General features: G+C 41.6%; 2 protein-coding genes across 3 annotated transcripts in view; one reads left to right on the top strand and one right to left on the bottom strand.

The window, feature by feature from the left end:
• The window catches only part of LOC147144788 (uncharacterized), a 15,898-nt gene extending 3,789 nt beyond the window's left edge, over positions 1-12,109 (top strand). For both annotated transcript variants that reach the window (XM_086034885.1, XM_086034884.1), the window contains exons 2-3: positions 8,679-8,806; positions 11,150-12,109. In XM_086034885.1, coding sequence (XP_085891011.1) covers positions 8,743-8,806; positions 11,150-11,502 — 417 coding nt within the window. In that variant the 5' untranslated portion in view covers positions 8,679-8,742 and the 3' untranslated portion in view covers positions 11,503-12,109. The remainder of the gene's footprint in view (positions 1-8,678; positions 8,807-11,149) is intronic.
• cdon (cell adhesion associated, oncogene regulated) overlaps positions 11,858-23,415 on the bottom strand; it is a 42,346-nt gene continuing 30,788 nt past the window's right edge. The window contains exons 11-19 of the mRNA XM_086034881.1: positions 22,655-22,858; positions 21,392-21,573; positions 19,998-20,103; positions 18,245-18,367; positions 17,601-17,792; positions 16,835-17,109; positions 14,651-14,730; positions 12,500-12,777; positions 11,858-12,380 (exon numbers count right to left, since the gene is read on the bottom strand). Of these exons, the coding sequence (XP_085891007.1) occupies positions 12,235-12,380; positions 12,500-12,777; positions 14,651-14,730; positions 16,835-17,109; positions 17,601-17,792; positions 18,245-18,367; positions 19,998-20,103; positions 21,392-21,573; positions 22,655-22,858 (1,586 nt within the window). The 3' untranslated portion in view covers positions 11,858-12,234. The remainder of the gene's footprint in view (positions 12,381-12,499; positions 12,778-14,650; positions 14,731-16,834; positions 17,110-17,600; positions 17,793-18,244; positions 18,368-19,997; positions 20,104-21,391; positions 21,574-22,654; positions 22,859-23,415) is intronic.

Raw genomic sequence — 23,415 nt, 5'->3', positions numbered from 1 at the left:
GTCCTAGTGAGTATTGGCTACAGATGATGAGGATGAAGAATAAGATGATGGTTTCCATGGTGACACGCTCTGCCCTTCTGTTGCCTTTGTGTGTGAAGCCACTTTACCTGCAGAAAACGTCTTTGTTCACTTTCCGTGTGCACTGCATAATTTAAGCTTTCCATTTCCCCACAATTTCAAATGACAATTTCATTTGTATTCTTTCAACATATTTGTATACGCTGAATGTCGTGCCGGTTTCATGTCATGCAGTCTCCAAATATACAGGTTACAGACATTATTTTCCTTATGGGTACACAAGAAATATAATTTGCAAAACAACAGACACAAGCTCATTTGCCTCATACAATAAAACCGAGGTAAACACACTCACGCGTTCACACACACACACACATTTAGAAGCACCGACGTACACACTGTCCATAAATTGAAAAAAAAAAGTCAATTAAAAAAAAGCAGTGTCCATAGGTATTGCTGTGGGAAAATAAAGTGGCCGTTAGATGGCAGCAGAGTTTATTTTTGCACGAGAGCACATGGATGTGGTAACGGCTCTTGATTACGTTTCCAGCTTCACAAGAGCTTATTTCGGCCCTTCCAGACAGGTGTCTGGTTTCCATGTTGGTTACCTATAACGCAAATCTGAGACAGTGAGCGTGACTGACTCGTCATAACTACCACATAATACAATAATAAGGGTGACTGGCGACCAGTTCAGGGTGTATTCTGCCTTTGATCCGACGTATACGAGATAGGCTCCCTATGACCCTGTACAGGACATTATAAGATCTATTATAAAGAGGCTTTTACTGTTTAATAATGCCTTTTGTTTGATGTTTTTCAGTGAAATTGAATGGGATTAGATGTCAAATAAACAACCGCTGTATGTAAAAAGGATTAATTTTCAACTGTAAAAATGTACAGGTTGTTCTGTAATGGGTTTTGCACTCTGCTGTGTTTTTTACAATATTATTCTGACAACCACAGCTGCCAGTTGATTCCATAAAAACAACGGTGTTTTTACTGTGGCTCACTCACTCACACAAAACAGTAATTGGCCCACTAATTTATTGACTAACAGTCATCATCACAAACTCGCTTAGTCAGTCAGGCAATCACTCACAAATACACGAACTAATCCACCCAATACAAAAATTAACTGGCTCACCCAACTGATTAACTAAATCAATAACAAGCTCTTAACGCCGTAATTTGCATCTATTTCCCTCACTCATTCACATACCAGGGGCGGAGCCATAGGTGGGCCTCGGTGTGCTCAGGCCCACCCAGATTGACAGACTGCCCACCTATTGAGATTCATGGGGGGAAAAAAAACTTTTAAAAAAAAAATTTTTAGTCAATTATTATTCAATTATTCTTTAATGTGTGTTTCGTTGTCTTTTTTATTTATTTATTTATTATTTATTTATTGGATATTAAGAATGGTATAATTGGGTTGTCTAAGGAAGATCCGAGCTTCATATTATTCACTTTGTCATTTGATTTGAATGCACGATGTGTTGGGACAGGAGGATTGTGCTGAGTGCGAGAAATATTCAGGCCCTCCCTGATTTTTCCAGGCCCACCCATTAGCCACGTTCTGGCTCCGCCCCTGTCACATACTGATTCACAAAAACACACTAAGTGGCTCACTCACTCGCTCACATCTGAAATCCCACAACAGTATCACTCCCTAACTCACTGCGGAGCTAACTAACAGTGACGCCTGCAGACAACCGGCTCACTCGCCACTCGATCCAAAATGTGGTCGCGTGAGCCAGCAGCTCTGGCGGCTCTGACGACGGGCGGTGGCAGGCGGCCGTCCACATCTGGAGCTGTCACAAGCTTCTCGTTAAATGGACGAGGAGGCAGCGAGGGAGGCGGGGCCATCCAAAAAAACTAACACTTTCGCACTCTCTCATACACACACAAATGCACGCAAGCTGTTTGGTTAGTGTGTTTGTGTGTGTGAGGATCCACACGGAGATATACTATCTGCCCCCACTCAACCCCATCCCCCCACCATGCCCCCACCCACTCAGTTTCTCTGTAATTGATCCCAGACTGGACATTGGCATTCATATCTTCCTTACTTTATCTTCCAGACAAGACTTCTACTGCTTCCAGATGCTGAAACCACTCTTGAGAACTCGAAAGTTCAAGATAGTTTTACGGGGAGGAAAAAAAAAGAAAATGTAATGCTTTAATGTCTTCAACGTCCAAAAAAGGCTGGATGCAAGACGAGAAGCTGACACAATCAGAGGTAGACTACATACCTGGAAACTTACTTTTACTGTTTTTTTTGTCCCCATTCCCATTTTTTTTCCAATAGCAACAAATAACCAAAAATGTTTGCGGTTCGTCATAAAACTTCACAAGTGAAATAAATCATCATGTCTAGCAGATGCCACAGCATAAATCAACAGAATTCACATGACCCCCCCCCCCCCCCCCCAGGTTGTGTATAGTTGTGTGTTGCTAGGCAGAAATTGCAGGGCTCAAGCATAACATCACAAATGTGGCTGTTTCAAAGACATACTGGAGCATCGAGGAAGTCAAATACATTAATTACACCATTAAATCATAGCTCTGTATTTAATATAAAATGCCCAAACAGCATACACTCTTGAAACTGCTGGGTCAAAAAGTACGGAAGCATATTACATTCACTTGACCCCCCCCCCCCCCCCCAAAAAAAATCCTGTTTTTGAGTAATTTGTTTTGGGCCTATTTTATTAATTTTTTTCTGTGTTTTGGAATACATTTTTTTCAGTTTTTCAGAGCAATTTATTTTCTGTTTTTCTGAATATGTTTTTTTCTTCTGTTTTTTGGGAAAAAAAAATTCTGAATCCAATTTTGGAAAAGAAATAAATCAATCAAATGGACCAACCTTGTTTTAGGTCAATTTTACCCAACATTCTGGGTTGTTTTGCACGAAACAATCCAAAATTTTTGTGAAACAAAACAACACAAAGAAGTGGGTCAGTCCATTTTTTTTTCTTTTGACCCAGCAGTTTTAAGGGTGTAGTCGTGTGATGAACACTAATGAACTTACTCGACCAAACTAAGTAGCAAAGTCACATACTCCCTCACTTACAAACTCTCTAATAACTCATCAACTCTAACACTCTAACACCGACTGAATGACTAACTCATTCACTCACTCACAATCTCTCTATAGCACACTAACTCTGAATACTAAAACAAATTTTCTCACTAACTAACACTGTAACACGCTCATCCACTCACTAACCCACAAGAGTATAAACAGTATACTGTAAATGTTCTCATATTTCTAACCACTGGCTCTGAAACCGTTGCGTTACAAATGCCAAATATTTGTCATCTTTATGGTTTGTTCAACCTAGAAAAAAATACAAAAAAGTACAGCGATTACGCCCGTGTGGGAAACGCTGAAAATGAAAAGCTCAGCGTTGCAACTCTCAAATGCAAGCGAAAGCTCCCGACTCCGACTGGAGCAACACAATTGGCTTCTACTCATAATATTTTTATTATCCGAATGAAGAGAGAGGAACAAGAGCAACATTTATTTTGACCGGCAAGGATCGTAAAGCGCAAAATCAACATAAAGCACTTCTCAAACTGGGGTCCCTGGACAAACCGTAGTTTGAGTGTTCCCAAAATAATTTACAATAAAAGACTCTTTATCATCATCCATTCATTGTGTCATATCATTTAAAAAGTGCATACCTACCGTACATATGGGAACCAGTGCACCATTAGGGGGACATAGGGTAGTTATGTTTAATTGGCATGAGTCTTTGAAAATATTTCTCCCCTCTAAGCAATCCCTGGAGCCCAAAAACTTTTAAAAAAGCGCTGATTAACATCACAATGTTACGCTACCAACGCCAGCTGGGGCACACTTGAACTTGTCCCGTGCCTTTCACCATAGAGGCGGTCACTGCCTGGTCCATGCGTGACTAGAGTATAGAAGTGCATTGCATGTGTAGGGAGGCTGTAATGTGCTGCGCAGATACAGTCAGAGTGTCTCATTCTGCTCTCTCATCTGCTGCCAAAAACAAAAACGTCCATTTTGACCTAGACAGATACACAGTGGGGAGCACCTGAAAGCATTTACCAGGTCCCCATAAGCTTGTTGCTACTTGCTGAGACTCCCTGAGTGAGTGAGTGAGTGAGTGAGTGAGTGAGTGAGTGAGTGAGTGAGTGAGTGAGTGAGTGAGTGAGTGAGTTTGAAAGAAAGAACAAATAGTAAGACGGTTGAGTTTCCATGTTGGTTACAATATGTGACTTACCGGTCATTGAGTTAGTAATTTAGCTAGTTAGTTGGTGAATTAGTGTGTTAGTAAGTGTGCACGTGAGTGTTAGTTAGTTAGTTAGTTAGTTAGTTAGTTAGTTAGTTAGTTAGTTAGTTAGTAAAAGTGTGTACGTTCCATGTTCGTTATATGTGACTTAGTGAGTTAGTAATTTAGCTAGTTAGTTGATGAGTGAGTTCGTGTGTATGTGAGTGTTAGTTAGTTAGTTAGTTAGTTAGGATTTGTGACTTAGTGTGAATTTAGTGAGTTAATCTGTGAGTGAGTTAGTAGGTTAATGAGTGTGCATGTGAATGTTCGTTAATTTGTTCATAAGAGTGCGTGGGTTTCCGTGTTAAGTGTGCATGTGAGCGAGTTAGAGCTATGTAATTAGGGAGTTAATGAGTGAGTATGTTAGTGTGTTGGTGATTGAGATAGTGAGCGAGTTAGCATGTTAGTTCAAATGTGTTAGTCAGAAAGTGAGTTAGTTGCCAATTGAGTTAGTTGGTGAGTGGGTTTGTGTGTTAGCGAGTGTGATCTTGAGTGAGTTTGTTTTCAAGTTAGTTTGTGAGATAAAGAGCTAGTAGGTGGTAAGTGAGTTTGTGTGTTAGTGTGATAATGAGTAACTTAATATTAGTTTGTAAATTAGTTGGTAAGCGAGTTTGGGTGTTAGTGTGTTGGTTTGTGAGTGAGTGTGTTAGTTTGTGAGTGAGTGTGTTAGTTTGTGAGTGAGTGAGTGAGTGAGTGAGTGAGTGAGTGAGTGAGTGAGTGAGTGAGTGAGTGAGTGAGTGAGTGAGTGAGTGAGTGAGTGAATGAGTGAGTGAGTGAGATGACAGTTATGTAAATGGTCAGTTTGTTATTGAGTGCATGATTTCTCAGTTAGTGTGTTAAAAGAGTTAGTTTGAGCAGAGATATTTCTTTGATTTCTTGCAAAACTGAGATCTGCCGTGCTTGCTTTCATTTTCAAACTGAGAATTTGTGAACTTTACAGGCGGTGTTTTCTTGTTTTTTTTCACTATATTGTTGCAGTCATAAGGCTATGACTGGACAGAAAAAATGTTTTACCAAGTTGATGTTTCATGATGACATTTTATCATTATGTATCATATCCTATGAACTACACAAATAAGCCCCAATAACATTTTCCAAATTCTTATTGACTACAAATAAGAGATAAGACTATGATTAAATGAATTGCCAATGATTTTGAGACATGTAATTGGTCCTCTGTCAGAAGCTTCATAGCCAAAACTGCTTTAATGCCAAAGAAAAGCAATTGTAAACGCCTCCTGCTTGTTTGTATTGACTTCATGCAAACAAACCCAGTTAGCTCTCATCTGGAACTCGTTTCAACTGTTGACATATAATAACAATAAATGAGCTCGTGGGACCGGTGATTCATTTTCATTGAGACAATACCAAACAATGCATTTGTTATTCCGTCTCCATTTCTGACGTTCATGCTCGGCTTTCACGCTGACGTCTTCATTCGGCCAATGCAACGCAGCCATCCTGAAGCATGCAAATAAAATGCAACACGATTGTTTTGAGGCTTTTTTTGGCAGCGTTGTACGGAACTGATTAAACTGTCTTCAACAAGCAAATATGGTCCGAAACTTAGACGAAGACATTACATATTGTCTTGACTTTTAGGTTCAGTGCAATTCATCGAAAATAATCAGAGATGGGCATTCCGTCCCGGGGACGGTCACATTTTGTCTCAGTTTGAGAACCACAGATGTAAAGTCCTTTTGTTTTAGTGTGGGCCCCCACCAAAACACTAGCCCCGCCCTTTCCTCCTTCCCCACCAAGCCACACTGCTTAAGTGGCATGCTGATTGCAGCTGGGAGGCTTCTGCTCCATTTCAGGGACCACACATCAAGATGAACTTTTATTAGTCATTGTGCCAGTCGGGGTATAAAGCTTTGTCGTAGGAGTGGTGTCCTCATCAAGTGGTTCTGCTTTTCCACCCATGACACTGAACTCAAGTCATGAGCCATTCTGGGACGCTGGGTAACCAAATCTGGAATTAAATATCGTCGCTGTCCGGCGGAAACCTCGCAGGCTATGTTACATTCTTATTTTTTCCCCCCACAAATCGATACAAATTTTCCATCCCCAATTCGTCTGTAGTTTTTACACAATTTGGCCAATTTAAAGCAGTGAAAATAGCAAACACACAAATACAAAAACACTGCTGCTCTTGAACGCAACTTGTGTTTGAGTGTTGCACAGATGTGGCAGTTCTGTGGAAGCTAGCTGTGTGGCGTAATTGTTGCCTCTATTTAACACCTGGGTGTTGTTTTTCAAGACAATAATGAATGGAAATAAAATAGTAAGGTTCACTGGATTAAGTTGGCTTGCTTGTTTAAAGTCGATCCCTTTGTTGCTTCATTCAGAACGACCATTGTGTGTCACGGTGGTTGTAAGCGTTGGTCTGCAACTCTTAGATTTGATAATAAATAATTCATAGTGTGTTAAGTTAGAACTTGGGTAATTTTACGTCGTAAATAAATAAATAATTTCATGTAAATATAGGTAACACGTTCCTTAAATGTAACAAAAAGGGACCATGTTAATTACTGTTGATATAATGTCATGTTGTGTTCATTTCCGGAATCTTCAGTTCTTGTGTTGCTACTACGCCAAGTTTAGAGTCAGGGACATTAACTGCAACTCAACTGCGCATATCCACCTGTTAATGCTAATGCTAATGCTAATGCTAATGCTCGTGTTCGAAGTTAGACTGACGTCAAAAGGACGCTAATGAAGACTTAAAGAAACTCCTTTGTGGCTAACGGACATTTCACCTCTTTTCACTGCAAACGGTCAACGAGTTCTCGCGGCGTGTGCAAGTCATGTGCATGACCACGACAGAGGATGTAAAAGCAATAAGTATATCACAATATCGGCAATATCGCGATATTAAAATTGCCACGATATATTGTCGTCGTTATGTCACGATATTGTTGGCAGCAAATATGTTTAAAAGCGCAAGTTGTTTTCCTTTTGTACAGTTCCAGCACCCTCTGGTGGTTAGTTTTATTAGTGCAGTTTCATTTGATTTGATTTCTTTGTGAATGCTGTTATTATGTACGAAAACTGAATATTGTGAAGTTTTATTTTTTTAAATATGAGCTCTTTTTTGTTACAATATCGTGAACTTTTATATAATAACGTGAGCTTTTTATATATCTCCAAACTCTCCACACTATTGTGATAATTATCGTAGCGTGAGGTTTATATCGTGATATTATCGTATCGTGATATTTGGATATCGTGGCATCCCTAGAAAGCAATAAACGCCTGTTCTGAAGAACCGCTTGTGTCTGTGTTGTTGTGAAGAGAGCTACAGTCTCTGTTTCATATTAACATCCACTTCATAGATGGGGTTAGTTGGTTCATTGTTTTAGGCTTTAGACCTTTTAAGAAGGCGTTTGTGAAGATGTTGTAGGACAGTCGTTTGCTTTTGTGATGTTTTCAAAGGCTTTTTGCACAATGGGGGCTTCACATGATCGCCGACTTCGTAGTACGCGGGTTTGTACTATCTTAATGTTAAATTAGCGTATTATTATTATTATTGTGTTATTTTGACAGTACGAGGATTCCGCCCGACAACCCGATTTTTTTTTCCCCACAGGAAGGAATTGCAATAGAAATAATCTGTTGCAGGCCATCATAAAAGCTCAATTGGCTGTACAAGTAGATGAATTCTGTTCGACATTATTAACGTTTACGTAGTTTAATATGCTGTTGTAACCTCTGTTGCCAAGAGTCGGTATGAAGTTCAGAGAGTCAAAAAGACATCATGCAAAGACGATCCGCGTGGGTTGGCCACTTCACGTCTCCAATTTTAAGTGTATAAAAGAACTTGTAAACTACATCACGCACTCATCCACTTACTCACTTGCACACGCTGATTCACTCACTCGCTCACTCACTTACAAATTACCAAATTTTAAAGTGTGTGCCGTTGGTGCAGCAGGCAAACGCGTGTGTGTTATCAGTTAGGGTGATAGCGTGTTTGTCTATAAATAGTCAGTGGGTTTGGCTGGCCCAAAGCAAGTCAAATTGTGAGTGCTGACTAATTAGAGCCTTCTCTTGTGTCTCGGCTCACCTCCCTGAAGCAACTTTACGGGCCGCTCTCAGGTTTTCAGCCCTGGAGCGCCTTAAAGGCTGATCATTGCTCACCTCGTCACACCGCGAACACCGTGGGGCCACGTACACGTAAGGTGTGGGTTTTTGCAACCCAACTACATGTTGTGCGGTGTACACCAAAATACAAGAACATGTCAACAATTCTCTTATGACAACAAAACGTGCAGAGGTTGACTGAATAAAACATGAAGTATCGCAACACTTTCCACCCCCACGACCAACCTGCAGCACTGCTAAATATTTTAACAGGCAGCTCAAACACATCCCAGAAAGAATCAGCAGCAGAGAGAAGTTGCGATCACGGTGTGACAGCATGTTCCGGATGTTTCCTCCAGTCGGCCTGCTGGCCACCTGGATTCTGCTTCTTCCACTTCAAGGTGAGCACTCGACCGACTTTACAGCGTTACAGCACGCCTTTTTGTCTCAATGATAAACCTCCTCTAAGGTGATCAAACGGGATGCACCCAACAGGCCCGAGGCAGATGAACTGGCACATTCCGGGCAAACTGTGAGGTCTCTTAGCCAAGATACTTATTAACATGTGACTCAACTCATTTTCTCAGAAATCGCATGTGAACAACCAAGCCAGAAGGTCAAAGAGAGAAATAATCCATTCCAGCATGATATTGCAATACCCACATACAATAAAAGTTAATTGACACCCACAAAATGTTCATAATTGCCAATAGTAATAATTTAAACCCTAAATACCTCTATGAACTAAAAATATGATCCCAAAAAGTTGAACGTAAATTCAAACTCATCTTGTCACATTTCTCTTAAAAATAAATAGATTGAAGATATGATTTGGGAATAATGACTCACAAACTCAATCCAACACACTCATTCTCTACCTCTCTAATTCAGTCACTCAATAAACAATTCACTCAAGACCTCTCTAACAGTCAAACTCTAACGCGCTAACTCATGAACTAACTCAAACAGACTCACTCATTAACTAACCAACACAAACTAACTCTCACTCCATCATGTAATCCACAAACTCTCTCTCACTCACTCACCAACCAACTTTCTCAATCAATCACCAGCCAATTAACTTAGTCACACACTAAGTCTCACTCAATAATCAACCAATTTAGTCACTCACCAACTAACTCTCTCACTCACTCAATAGCCAGCCAACTTAGTCAACCACAAACTAACGCGTACTTACACAATCATCCACTTATTCTCACTTAGTCACTTGCGTATTCTACAGTTGTACAGTTTTATGAAAAAGTTTGGGCACCCCTAATTATTTTCAAGACTTTCCTTTACAAATCACTGTTTTTTCGGATCAGCAGTTTCAATTAAATATATGATATAGCAGACGAACGCAGTAATATTTGAGAAGTGAAACGACGCTTATTGGATTTACCGAAAGTGTGCAATAATTATTTAAACAAAAGTAGGCATAAATTTGGGCACCCCAACAGAAAGATTAAATCAATATTTTGTAGATTCTCATTTTGCAAAAATTAACCTACCGTGCATGTTTTTGGAATGTGGGAGGAAACCGGAGTACCCGAAGAAAACGATTGGAAATCAGCTTTTTAAAAAAAAGAAAAGAAAAGTAATTAAACATGGTATTGCGGATATTGTGACAGCTTGTGCGTGACGTGTGGGTGTTGTGCGCATGCGTGAGGAAGAGCACGGAGAACCCTTGTCTCCCCCTGACGTATTTTTGTGGGGCTACTGGGCTCTTTTTCGAGGAGGAAACTGTGGCCTTGGAGAAAGCGCTCCATTGCGTTTTCCGACTGCGGTTAGGCAACAAAACAGGAACGGATAACACCGATACAATTGACATTGGCAGTACAGATTCGCGATTTACGGCGTACATGTTTGAAAAGGTGTTTCCACCTGTACAAATTATGCTGAAAGCGTATAACTTGACAGGTATGCACTCACTTTAGGTTCACACCTCAGGCAAATGTGACCCAGATCGGATTTTTTTGCCCATATGTGACATGTATCAGATTTTTTTTTTTTATAACAGTCTGAACGGCTCAATTCCGAATTTTTTCAAATGCGACCTGGGCCACTTTCACATGTGGTCCTAGATCGGATATGTATCCGATTTTTTGCAATGCGACTGTAGTGTGAACCGCCAGGTCGCATATAAATGCGCTCCGTGCAGGCGGAGGAAAAGTTCGGGCAGCAGGGGGATCGAATCCGCGAAGTTGTTTTGGGTAACCGTATTGACTTTATGTCTTAATTCAATTTAATGGCACTTCAAACATGACGCATTAAGTGGACAATTAGGGTGATAATGGTAATTCGGACACGGTTCAGATCGACTCATTTTTTACGCATGGTTATGACGTGACATCATCATTAAGGATGTCTTCATGAAATTAGATATTAAAGCCTAGCCTCATAATTTCCCTTAAATACAAATATTTCTACCTCCTACCGTATCGTTTCACTGTAGAAATGCCCAGACACATTTACTTCCGTAAACTACGAGGGACGTCGTCACTTCTTCTGCGCATGCGGGTCACTTTGGAGACGCAGGTTTTCACACACCAGAGACCGAGGTCAAATGTATAATGAATAATGAACGCTTACACAAAAAAAACCCAGATTTTTTTCATAGCATAGTTTTTTCAAGCTGAATTGAGCATTAAGACCTGCGGTGTGGACTTAGCCTTAGTGACCTACAAGCGAACTCTCTCACTCTCAGTCACTCACTTACCCACCAAGTGTTGTTGTACCCTCAGCGCTGGATCTTTTTGACCCCGAGGAGGTGGAGTACGTGGACTTCAACGTGACAGCAAAGACTGGCTGCTCGGTCCGCTTGGACTGCGGCGCCGACTCGCCCTCCATCTTCATCTGGGGCTTCACCAGAGCCGATTCAAACGGCAGCGTGGCTCTGGCCTACGACTACGGTCACGGTCCCAAGCTGCAGGCTCGGCCGGGCGGCGTGGTTGATGTGCGTGTGCCCGTCAATACCTCCGCCCTGGTGCTCGAGGAAGTGCGGCGGGAGGCGGAGGGCACGTACACCTGCCAGGCTTTGTACCACGCGGCCAGGGTGACCTTCTACAACACCAAGCTGGATGTGGACGATGACTGATGATGACCGCACACCGATGCAAATGATCTCACAGGAGTTACTTGCTCTCTAACTCTCTAATTCACAAATTCACTCACTACCTTTCAAACTAAATACTACAACGCTCTCACTCAGTAACTACTGATTAACTGATTCATGAGCTCATTCACACCCATTTACTCTAACTCACAATCTCACATACTAAATTAATCACTCGTTTGCCAACAAAGTCAACACCCTCATTTACTTTAACTCACAAACTCTATCACTCTCACTCATTCACTCACTAATAATCCAATTCACACACTCATTCAATTACATACACGCCCACACAATACTGTGTAATATGAGGAAGGCTGACAGTGTGTTGACTAAGTGTCCTTATCTTCTCTTTATATTATTACAAAACTTTACAAGTCGCTAAATCTCCGAAACACAAAACAGTTCTCAGGCAAAACAAAACAAAACAAAAAAACAACCATAAATAATATAAAACATTGACAACTCTGTTCTTTGACAAAGATACATTCATATGAAATAATAGTTTACTACTAGCAAAAAATAAATAAGTCATCTATGGAGTCTTTGGGAGTTCTGTCTCAGTTTGTGGTGGCCACGACAGTTTGCTATCCTTGTCGGACAATGTTCTCTTTAGGTCCTCCGACTGTCTTCTTTCAGGTCCTCCAACTGTCCTCTCTCAGGTCCTCTTTGTGACATCGCCACAGTAGCTCCACCCCTCCACCCGCAGGGACCTCAGACCTCCTGGAGGCTGGCCTGGATCAGCTCACCCCCGCCGGATATCCAACTGGGCTTTTCGTCACAGTCCGAGTCTGGAAGGCCCAGACTTTCCCAGCACAGCACCAGACCGTCCTGATGCTCGCAGTCCAGATCCTCATTTGCTGCGAACATGCATGCCTTTTGTGAATGAAATTTATTTACCTGTATTTTATTTATTTTGCTTTGGATAATTTATTAATTGAATGAATATAATGTTTGTTTTTTTTAATTTTCGAATCACCTGTGTCATCTGCCAGACATTCCGTGTTGTCTCCGTCATGACAACACGAGTGTTGCAAAGGCGACGACTCTTGGTGCTCGTCGGGCGAGTGCTCGACCTCGAGGTTGTCGAGGTCATCGGGCCGCCGCTCGCCGACAGGGATGCGGCGGTGGCAGCACGGAGACGCCGCCGCCCGGCTCAGAGGAACCATCTCCAGACCGTCCTGCTGGCAGGGCGCCACTCTGTGCATGAGGGGAAGCGTCCCACCCGGGAGGACGCCGTTGGTCTTGCTGTAACACCTGGAAAGCCGCACAGAGATGCAAGTTTGCAAGCGCAATAGAGCTCTGCACTCAAATGCAAATGTATTGTGCTGAACTGTTCTTAACAAACGTGCTGTACTGAATTTGCCCATAAATACAGCACTAATATTAGTCATTCTATGCAGAGGATAAAAACTATATAACTATGAGCACTGCTATATTGTCTGTCTATACACACGATGCTAAGTCGTTTAATTAAAGCCTAAAGTGCCTGGCTCAACAGCTCCCAAAACCTAAATTCGTCTTTGCAATTACCCTTGAAAACCTGACGTTTTCCCAGAAATTCAACAACTACAAAATAATTAAAATGGCAGCCCCTGTAGCCGACAGAAACATAATTCCAAAAGAATAAGCTTAGCTTATTCATCCTTACAGTTTTAATCGAAGACATAAAAATTAAGTATCAGTGTAAGAGAAGCTCTTAATTAAAAAAATCGAGTGGTAATTACCGTCCTCTTTTCTGTTACATAGACATCGCTATTGTCATTGTCTACAAACATATCTTAACCATATATCACGTTCGACTGGTTCTACTGGTTCAAAGTCCACAAGCACGTCGTCCATATCACTGTCATTTAAGAGCTCCCGCGACCGCGACGTCCGCCATTATGACTCAAAAGATAATCAATAGAAAATGACGGTCTCCTGGCTTTAAGGGTAGAAAGACGCAACAGCGCTCCCGGCTCTAGTGGTAGAAACGCGGTTATGCGCTCCCGCCCTTAATGGGTTAAAGAGTAAAAGCACCAGAACATAGATGTTATTTAAAGTTACGATAGATGGGTCTTTGTATACAAAAAATGTAGTTCTTTTTGTTTTGTTTCATTTAACAGTAAATTTACGGTAAGCTGGGAGTGGCATTAAAGAACTTGAAGACTCTCTTTTGAAGAATTATTCAGAGTTTGCCAAACTGCCGTCAGTCTGTGGGTTGCTGACCCGTGGCCATTGTGTTTATGTTGAAATCCACAGGAGCGTCCTTTTGTAATACGACATTTTATAAGCCCTCAAAGCCGACACGAAACCTGGAATAATCGGAATCCCATTCAAAGAGCGGCATCGGGTTTCGCCGCTCTTCCTGCTATCCGAACAAGGCTCCTTGACCGCGATCCTCGTTTTCTTTCCTGCCTGCATAAATAAATAAACAGCAGGCTCATTAGCGCGTGTTGGCTGGTTGCACACAGGGTAAACTGTGATGTCGCCGAGCCTTGAGCACATAAACAGGAGCAGCATGGGAATGTGGAGCGCAAGAGAGAAAAAAAAAAAAGCAGCTGGCCTCACTCCTAACGACACGCTATGTGACAAAGTCCTAAACAGACCACCACAAATGGACTTGATGGAAAAGTCATTGTGAGGGAAAAGAAAAAAGTGGGCTTTGAAAGGGAAAGCTTCTGAAGCAGGTGCTTGTTGGGTGCTTAACAAGATTAACAGCACTAATCCAAGTCATATCCCTGATTTTCTAACCAAAATTTTAGTCTAAACTGTAACCCTAACTACAAACTCTAATCCAAAACCCAAACGCTAAATTTATTCATAGTCTTTAATTGAGCCACAACCCAAATCCCAACCCTAACCCCACAAAGGAATGAAGAGTTCAAATGCAAAAGACATCAATGTTTGAAATGTACTCTATGGAGACCTGTTGAAAATGAGGGCCACTATATTCTAATATATCGTTTACCGATAATTGTAAAATAGGATGAAATACACTAATGTACACCACATAAGGTGTTCCACAGGGTTCTGTTCTTTTCCCATTACTACATACAATTCGACGACCTCAGTTGCATCTAACATCTTGTGCCATCCAAAATCAATCGTGTTCTCGCATGACCACGCCAACACTTGTAAACGTTACCTGTTATTGTTGCACAGGTTCTGACAGCTCATACAGTCTGAAGATTCCGACTGGGGAAGAGCTGTGTACATGCCGCCTCCCTAGAAAAAAAAAACATCAACTTAGTGGGGATGAAGACATCTACAGTAAGGCAGTGCTTCTTAAACTGGGGTCCCACATGTGAGTAGTTTAAGTGTCTGTAAAATAATTTGTAATATACTATGTCGTTTTGTTAAACCAAAAAAATGCATACTGTTTTTTTACAGACCATTTGGCGCACGGTATTGATAGGCGCAATCAATCAACAGGTCTATTTAAAAAAAAAAAAAAAAAAATCATAGCCTACATAATACGCACCGAGTCTTTTTGTGAAGCATTGTATGTTAAACAGTTTCTTCTAATTGCACCATATGTTTATTTGATCGATTTAGAGCTGTTATGCTAGTTTCAGACCGGTCAAAAACATCGGGGAGTGCCGCGTCTTGCTTACTTTTGTTCGCAGTGCAACTACAAGGGGATTGCTGAGAGCGGAGGAGGGGATCTTCCGACAGAGAAAAAAAATAAAACAAAGCTTGAACATCATGAGTCAATCTGGTGACCGGTGGATGTGTTATTACTTTGGCTAATGCTAAATGCTATCTTGGTGGACAGTTCAACAGCTGTAAACAATGCACTCACCATCATCCAACCTTTTTTGCTCAGTCTGGCAGCTTTTGGGAAGCTGGCTGTGTCGTTTACTTCGCGCCAGTTCAGTCCCACAACATAACATTGGAAAAATGCTGCCAGAAAAGCTCAGCTGACGTTGGGTCTAACCGGCGTAGTGGGACTACATTTCCCATGATTCTTAGACATTCAAGCAGGAAATAGTTCTAGTTCTGGAATGACGAAAACGGACGCCTGCTTGCGATAAGATGTGGATAAGAATGAGAATGCAAACATGAATGAATAGGAAGGAATTTAACTTTCCGTTTACCCCTCAGTCCCACGGACGACATGATATTGTCACATATTGTAACATTGGAATCACGCCGCCAGATATAGATCCCATTAGGCTAGTTGGGACTACATTTCACATGATTCTTAGACACAAAAGCAGGAAGTAGTCCTAGTTCGGGTATGACGAAAACATATAGGCTAGGTTCACACCGCAGGTCTTAATGCTCAATTCGGATTTTTTGAAAAAAAAAAAAAAAAAAAAAAAAATCCGACTTTTTTGTGTAAGCGTTCATATTACATTATAAATGCGACCTCGGCCTTGGCTGCTGTATGAACACATTCGTCGCCAAAGTGACCCGCATGCGCAGAAGAAGAGACGACATCACTCCCAACGTTTGGTAAATTTGGTCCAGTGTGTCGAGCCATTTATACAGTGAAGTGATTAGGTAGGAGGTAGAAATAAAAACAGCATTTGGGAAAATTATGAGGCGAGGCTTTAATATCTGATTTCATAGAGACATCCCAAACGATGACCTTATTTCATAACATAAATGAATCGATCTGAACCGTGGCTGAATTACTACTATGACCATAAATGTCCACGTTACGCTTCATGTTTCAAGTGGGATTAAATTAAAGTAAAATATAAAGTTGTTACTCAAAACAACTTTGCAGATTTGATCCCCCTGCTGTGAGCAGTGTTTCTCTGCCTGCGCGGAGCGCATTTTGGGCTCCGGATGACGTCAAGGTCGTATATATGCGACCTGGCCGTTTAGACCGCGGCCACATCGAAAAAAAATCGGATGCGTATCCAATTTAGGACCACATATGAAAGCGACCCAGGTCGGATTTGAAAAAAATCGGGTCGCATATGGGAAAAAAACCTGATCTGAGTCGCATTTGACTGCGGTGTGAACCAAGCCAAAGACACCTGCTAGCGATTAGATGCGGATGAGAATGGAAACGCGAACGTCATAGGAAGTCATTTGAATTAAAGACAACGAACTGAAAAGCTAGCATTCATGCATACATAGGGCGCACCGCATAACAAGGCTCACTGTCGATTTTTAAAATAATAAAAATATGATTAAATTAAGGGATTTAAAGTGCGCCTTGCGGTCCGAAAAATACAGGCCTGACAAAAGTGCTAACTAAACAAATTCCAATTGTTCCTCCTTAAACTAGCTTTGAGACAGTTTAGACAGTTTAGACATTTTAGAATAGGAAAAAAAGAACAGCTGAGGAGCACCTCGGAGGTCCTGTACTCACATTATGGTGGTGGTGAGGGTGGGGCAGGGTGCCATCGTGTCCGTGGGGGTGTCCGCCTTGGTAGAGGCCGCCGTTGCCGTTGTGCAGCGGCAGGCCGTTGGGGTGTTTGTGGTGCAAGTGGTGGCACCCCGAGGGCAACATGCCGCCGCCCCCGTTGAACCCGTAGCCCGCGTGGACGCCGCCATTCATGCGGCCGGTGCCGGCCAATGCGGTGTACTCTAGAACGTGTCCGTTTATGTCAGCCGACTGGTACAAGTAACCTTGAGGGTCGTATTCTACAACAGGAAACAGAAAGCGTACCACAAGGCTCATTTCTCGTCCCATTGTATTTCCTGTTATATTTTCTTATTACTCTCCCTAACAACAGCGGTGATCGCCAGTCAACTACGCTGAGGTTTTAGCTAACGTGTGGTGACGTGTATCACATATAGCAGGGATCGGCAACCTTTTTTATTCATTTTTTCCCCATTTTTGTTTGTTTGGAAAATTATGTTTTCAATTATTTTTTCCCTCTTTGGATTGTTTTGTAAACAAACAGCATTTATTGCAATCATCGTTATAACAAGTTTTGTTTTTTAAGGTAATATTGGACATTTAGAAAATGCACTTAATTTTTTTAAAATTTCTAATTGTATTTTGATTTTTTTTTGTATATTTTCCAGTACTTTTACAATGACTATTCTAATTTAATTACTTTATTATGTTTGTTTGGTTAAGGCTCAATAAACAGTGCTGGTTTGGTGCGGTGTTCAACGTCTACACCTACTGTGCATGTTGTTGTGCTGTCGGTTTCTCCACAGGCACATGGCAATGAAGGCCAGCAGGATGAGGACCATCACGCCCAGCACACAGCCCACAGTAAGGTACAGCAGCCCCCCGGGTGGGCCCGCGGGCTCCTGTGGGTGAGGCCACGGCGGCGTGACGGGCCGCTGGCTTGGCGAGCCCGGAGACTGGCGAGCTGGAATACAGGAGCATACAAAAAAGGATGTTGAAGCCTCACTATTGCCTCCGCCAAGGAGGTGATCTTTTTGCTTGGGCTCAGCCGATCGATTAATCGGCCAACTGATTTAATCGGCCGACATTAGCTCTTTGAATTTTAGTTTTTAATACGTTAATGTTCAAACATGGCTCCCCAAAATACATTTTGAAAAAATAAAAATTATAGGTTTACTTTTCACAAATTTTCTCTGTTGTAAAGTTGAATTAATACTAAAAACAAAGTACAGTAAAATAGTCAAATGTTCTGCCTGCAATTCATATATTTACTGTTGTATGCAATAAGACCAAAAAAGTTATTTCATTCATTATATATATTTTTTAATCAAACAGACAATTAATCATTTATACGAATTTTATCCTACCAAATATCGAAATTGGTCGGCCGCTATTTTTTTTCCGGCCCGTCATTACCTCTGGTCTCGCAGATCATCACGTTACTGTAGTCGCTCTCGCCACCGTCATTGAAGCACTGCATCTTGATATCGTACGACGTCTCGGCCTGCAGGTGACCAATCATGTGCCAGTCTTTCACACCTGAGAAGAGAGGAGAAGGTAAGTGGGTGGGGCGTTGTAGAGGTTGTAATCCTGTCATTATTTTTTCCACTCGGCAGAGGTCATGTTCTTTCATGCGCTATTGTGCACACATTCTCCCGCTCTCGCAGTCAGTTAACATATCAAAGCACATGTACGCTCGCAATTACACATACACACACACACACACATATGCTCTCCCATGCAGGCACAACACAACTGTAAGAGAGACACAAACACACGCACACATCTCGTCAGTCCCATGGGCCTTCACACAGTTGTTGTACTCTCGTTCAGCTCCATATATGGCAGCTTGTGTTTGTGCTGGCTCAACTCCAGTATTAACACAGACACACATATATAAAATACACACACACACACACACAAAGACAAAAGACAAAATCCCATTTCTACCAATGTGGATTTTTTTATGTTATGTTTCACATTTGCTGTACCTAAGAGGAAAGTTACAATTTCATTAATTATCTTTTCTTTTCTTTTTTTTTTACTTATTACTGTTATATTGTATTATTACAGCGGCACGGTGGTCGACTGGTTAGCACGTCCGCCTCACAGTTCAGAGGTCGTGGGTTCGATCCCGGCTCCGGCCTCCCTGTGTGGAGTTTGCATGTTCTCCCCGTGCCTGCGTGGGTTTCCTCCGGGTACTCCGGTTTCCTCCCACATTCCAAAAACATGCATGGTAAGTTGATTGGACTGTCTAAATTGCCCCTAGGTGTGATTGTGAGTGCGGATGTTTGTCTCTGTGTGCCCTGCAATTGGCTGGCAGCCAATTCAGGGTGTCCCCCGCCTACTGCCCAAAGACAGCTGGGATAGGCTCCAGCACGCCCCGCGACCCTTGTGAGGATATGCGGTATGGATAATGAATGAATGAATGAATGATTTTATATTATTGTGATTTATTTTTATTTACTTAACTAATCATTGTTTTATTTTGACTATTATATTATTTCCATTTTTTTTTTTTTATCCCACCCCCACAGTTAATTTTGATGTTTGTCCAAAAGGCTTTGGAATGGAACGAAAATATTGAGTTTCCTGCATCTTTTTTTAGGCTTTTTCTATTACGTTTTTACCAAAGTAATCATTAGAATCTTAAAAAAATGTTTTTAGGGTAACTTTTGTCATGTCCCATACACTTTTAAGTCAAGGCCAAACTTAACGTGGGAGTCTGAACACTGACCTGCGGCAAAAAGCGGAGGAGTCCATAGATAACCCACACGTCCCACATTAAGACCCCACCAACACCACAACATCCCATCCTTTCCTTTCCTTTCCTTTCCTTTCCTTTCCTTTCCTTTCCTGTGGCACGATGGCCAGTTAGCATTCCAGACGGCAACCCGAGCCGCTGCGTAGCTTTGCTGCCCACTCTCATATTTCAACTCCAGCCAATTAAGTTGGAAGCCATTCAGCAAAAATAACACTGTCTGTTGTATGCAGTCTAGTACAGTATGTACACTATGTATATATGGCGGCAGGATTCAATGTGATGCCTTTAATGGCTGTAAGCAGACTTTGCGTTGGGAAAAGGAGTGTGAAGAAGGCTTGTGTCTTAAACATTTGCAAAACAAATGATCCTGTGTTTGTTTTTGTCTCTTGTTATATTTCCACGCACCTTCGACCACGTCACGCTTGTAGTCGCTGTCATTGTCGCTGTCAGTGGGCCGGTAGTAGATGTAGAAGCCTTGGATGGGAGTGTTGTTGTTACTCGAGGGACTGTACTGGAAGAGGAAGAAAAAGAAGAAAAAAAAGAAACATGGTTACATTAGACCTCAATTACCCTTTTGTCCCCTAGCAGCTAATGGAGCGGCTCGCTATCAGCCGTCCGCTCTCTGATTGCGCGGAAGTCGACCAGAGATAATGTGAGTCGGAGGTTAGGGAAATGGCGGCAATTTTCTGCGCCCATTTGCTCTTGAAAGTTTGCATGATATGAATTAATCACCATGAGAACTAGAAGGGAAGTCACTGTGCTTTTTGTCCTTTGGTATTGGTCTGTATTTAACCCTTCCATATTGTTTGCAGGAACTTGTTTTTGCAGGCGCTCATCTCGCACTTGTATCAAGGAACAATGTGCCCTCTGCATGACCGGTAGGCCTTAATAGTTTGAAAGCAAACATGGTGAAGCAGCATTTAGATGTTATGCTGCATGGAAATGGAACAAGCTGCCAACAGAAGTGAAGTCTGCCGTGAGTATAAATGCTTTTATAAACAGGTGAAAACTTTTCCCCAAACCTCAGATTAAGTTTTTTTTTCCCCTCTCTTTTTTAATGATTTTTAAATCAATTTCACAGAACAGTCTTTTAGCAATTTGGTTTCTGAAATTACTACATTTTTTTCTTTACTTTACTTCTAAATGTTTTAAATGTGTTGAAAATCTTCAGTTAATGTGTTTAACCCATTAAGGACAGGAGTGCATAACCGCGTTTCTACATCTAGAGCCGGGAGCGCTGTTGCGTCTTCCTACATTAAAGCTTAATAAACTCGGGTCTGTGTGAAAGCCACACGTCTAAGCTCTCTAATTATTTTGGAATTATGTTTCTGTCTGCTACAGGGGCTGAGATATTAATTACTTTGTAGGTGTTGAATTTCTGGAAAAAAATCCAGGTTTTCAAGGGTAATTCCAAAGACGACCTTAGGTTTTGTTGAGCCAGGCGCTTTAGGCCTTAATGGGTTAATGTTGTCAATGTATGTTGTTTTTTTCCCCCCTTCGCTCCTGAATGTTGTTAGCTGTTGTGTCTTTGAAGCACATTGAGTTGTCTTGCGCACGAAACGTGCTGATAAATAAAGCTCCCTTGCCCTTGCCTTGTCTTGCCTACAGAAGCTAGCTCTAGGGCTGTGGAATGTCACCTCTGGCAGGGAAGGAACCCAAGTTAATTTATGGCACATACAGTTTCGGATTGATGGCACATTTTATTTAAAGGCCATATTGCCCAGCCCAATGGACATCCATAGCAACCAATCTGAAACCTTTTAATTCATGCACCCCCTACGTAGAGTACACATACTCACAGTCCAGCGTAGCATGATCTGTGTGTCGCTGATGGCGTCGGTGGCAGAGATGTGCGGTCCCACCACCGGCCGGTCGGCCATGCGGGGGCTGGCTTGGGGCACCTGGTACGGCCTTGACACCATGCTGTGAGGACTCTCACCGTACAAGTTCATCGCCGCCACACGGAACCTGTAGGTAGCGCCTAAGGGACGGACGGTGGATAAACACATACTGTAGAATCAAAGTGGTGACGACGTCCAAGATGGCCTAAAAATCTGCCATCGCCTATCAAAAATCCATGCTTTAATGTAAAACTTGGGACTACTATGGACTACATGCATGGTTTTGTTATACCTTAAAGTTAAATTCAACAGAACTGTATTTAAAATGTACTGTACAACTTGAAAAGTGTTTCGCAGCATGAATAGCAAAAAAACAAACAAAAATGCTGTGCTGTGTAACTAATAATGTTAAATCCACTTTAACATTATACACAGTTTGAACATTAACACTGGGAGAAAAAAATGTATATTTAAGATTACATAAAATTGCATTGTGCACAAATATGAAATAACTACTTTCAATTGAGTCAATATTCTAAAGTAACAGTACGCTTGAATAGAATTTGTCTCAATTTACTGGTAAGTTGCTTTAAAATTTACTATTGCTTTAATTTAATATATCTAAATTTGTTCATTCATATTTTCTATTCTGGTCCATTTGACTTTTATGCGCTGAATAAAATATTAATTATAAATCAGAAGTTACTCAGCAGTTACTCAGTACCAGAGTAGTTTTATCACTGAATACTTCGGTAATTATTTGTAGGACTACTTTTTACTTTTACACGAGTCACTATGCTAAAGTAACAGTACTCTTACTTGAGTACAATTTTCTTGAATTAATGTTATTTTGTAGATTTTCTTTCTTTATTTAATTATTGGTTGGATTGAAGCGATATACCAGCATGTGAATTTGCACAATCCTATTTTGGCCTTGTTGGCATGTATGCTCACATAGTGAAATAAATCAGAAGTTACTCACCAGTTACTGAGTTGTATTTTTTCCCCCATAGGTTCAATATGAAAGTAATTATTTGTAGGAAGACTTTTTTTTACTTATGCTTGAGTCATACTATTCCAAATAGTACATTTTTTGTCTACTTCACCCACCTCTGTACATTACAATTTGTGTCCCCAAAACAACTTTTTCATTCCTATGGTATTTAAGTGTAAGAACCCCTGCAGAAAAGCATAACCAATAGAAATCCAGCTGAGGCTCACCAGGCTCTAAATTGCGAACTTCCACGGACAGCTTGAGCGGCGAGATATTGTCGGCCGCCACTCCCCATTCGGCGCTGCGGCTGCGCTTGTACTCCACGCGGAACGCCGTGATGGGTGAGCCGCCATTGGCTCTGGGTATCCATGTGACGTAGACGGAGCTCTCGGTGGCCATGGCGATGGTGGGCCGGTCGGGAGCCTCGGGCACTGCCGAGTGAAGGCAAGAAGAATTGTCATTCTTTGAACTGCGTCGCCGCATCCCGCCGTCGCAGAAAGGATGGAAGGAATTAGGAGAGGAGGAAGAGGAAAGGATAAATCACGGAGGGAATGCGTACTCACGGCAGCAGCTGAGAGGCACACTGACAAGCGGCAAAGGAAGACGAAGACAAGGGTTAGAGGAAGGTTAAGTAAGTGTTGTTAGTCACATTGTCACGTCTATAATGGAATCGTATGAAAAAAGATCATAAAAATACATGTTTCATTTCCAATGGTTCCAAAACTGGTCGAAAGCTGCTGCCCCATTGAAACGAATGGAAATACCATGAATCCATTCCAGTTTCCCCCCCAAAAAACAACATAATTTTTTGTCATGTATTTTTTAAGAAGAGTAACACCGCTCTATAAAATTGTACTTAATAAATACATACATACAGTAATGACACCGTTAAATAGAATGTAACGAAATTAGACTGTTTTTGCCAAAATTTTTACTTCATTCAATGAGCATTGTTGGCTATCTAAATAGAGATTTCTGAGCTCCTCAG

This window comes from Filicampus tigris, chromosome 7 (genome assembly GCF_054856515.1).
Source record: "Filicampus tigris isolate MCC_2025a chromosome 7, RoL_Ftig_1.0, whole genome shotgun sequence".
Taxonomy (NCBI): domain Eukaryota; kingdom Metazoa; phylum Chordata; class Actinopteri; order Syngnathiformes; family Syngnathidae; genus Filicampus; species Filicampus tigris.
Note: the sequence above shows the minus strand (reverse complement) of the source record. Positions and strands in the feature narration are given on the sequence as shown.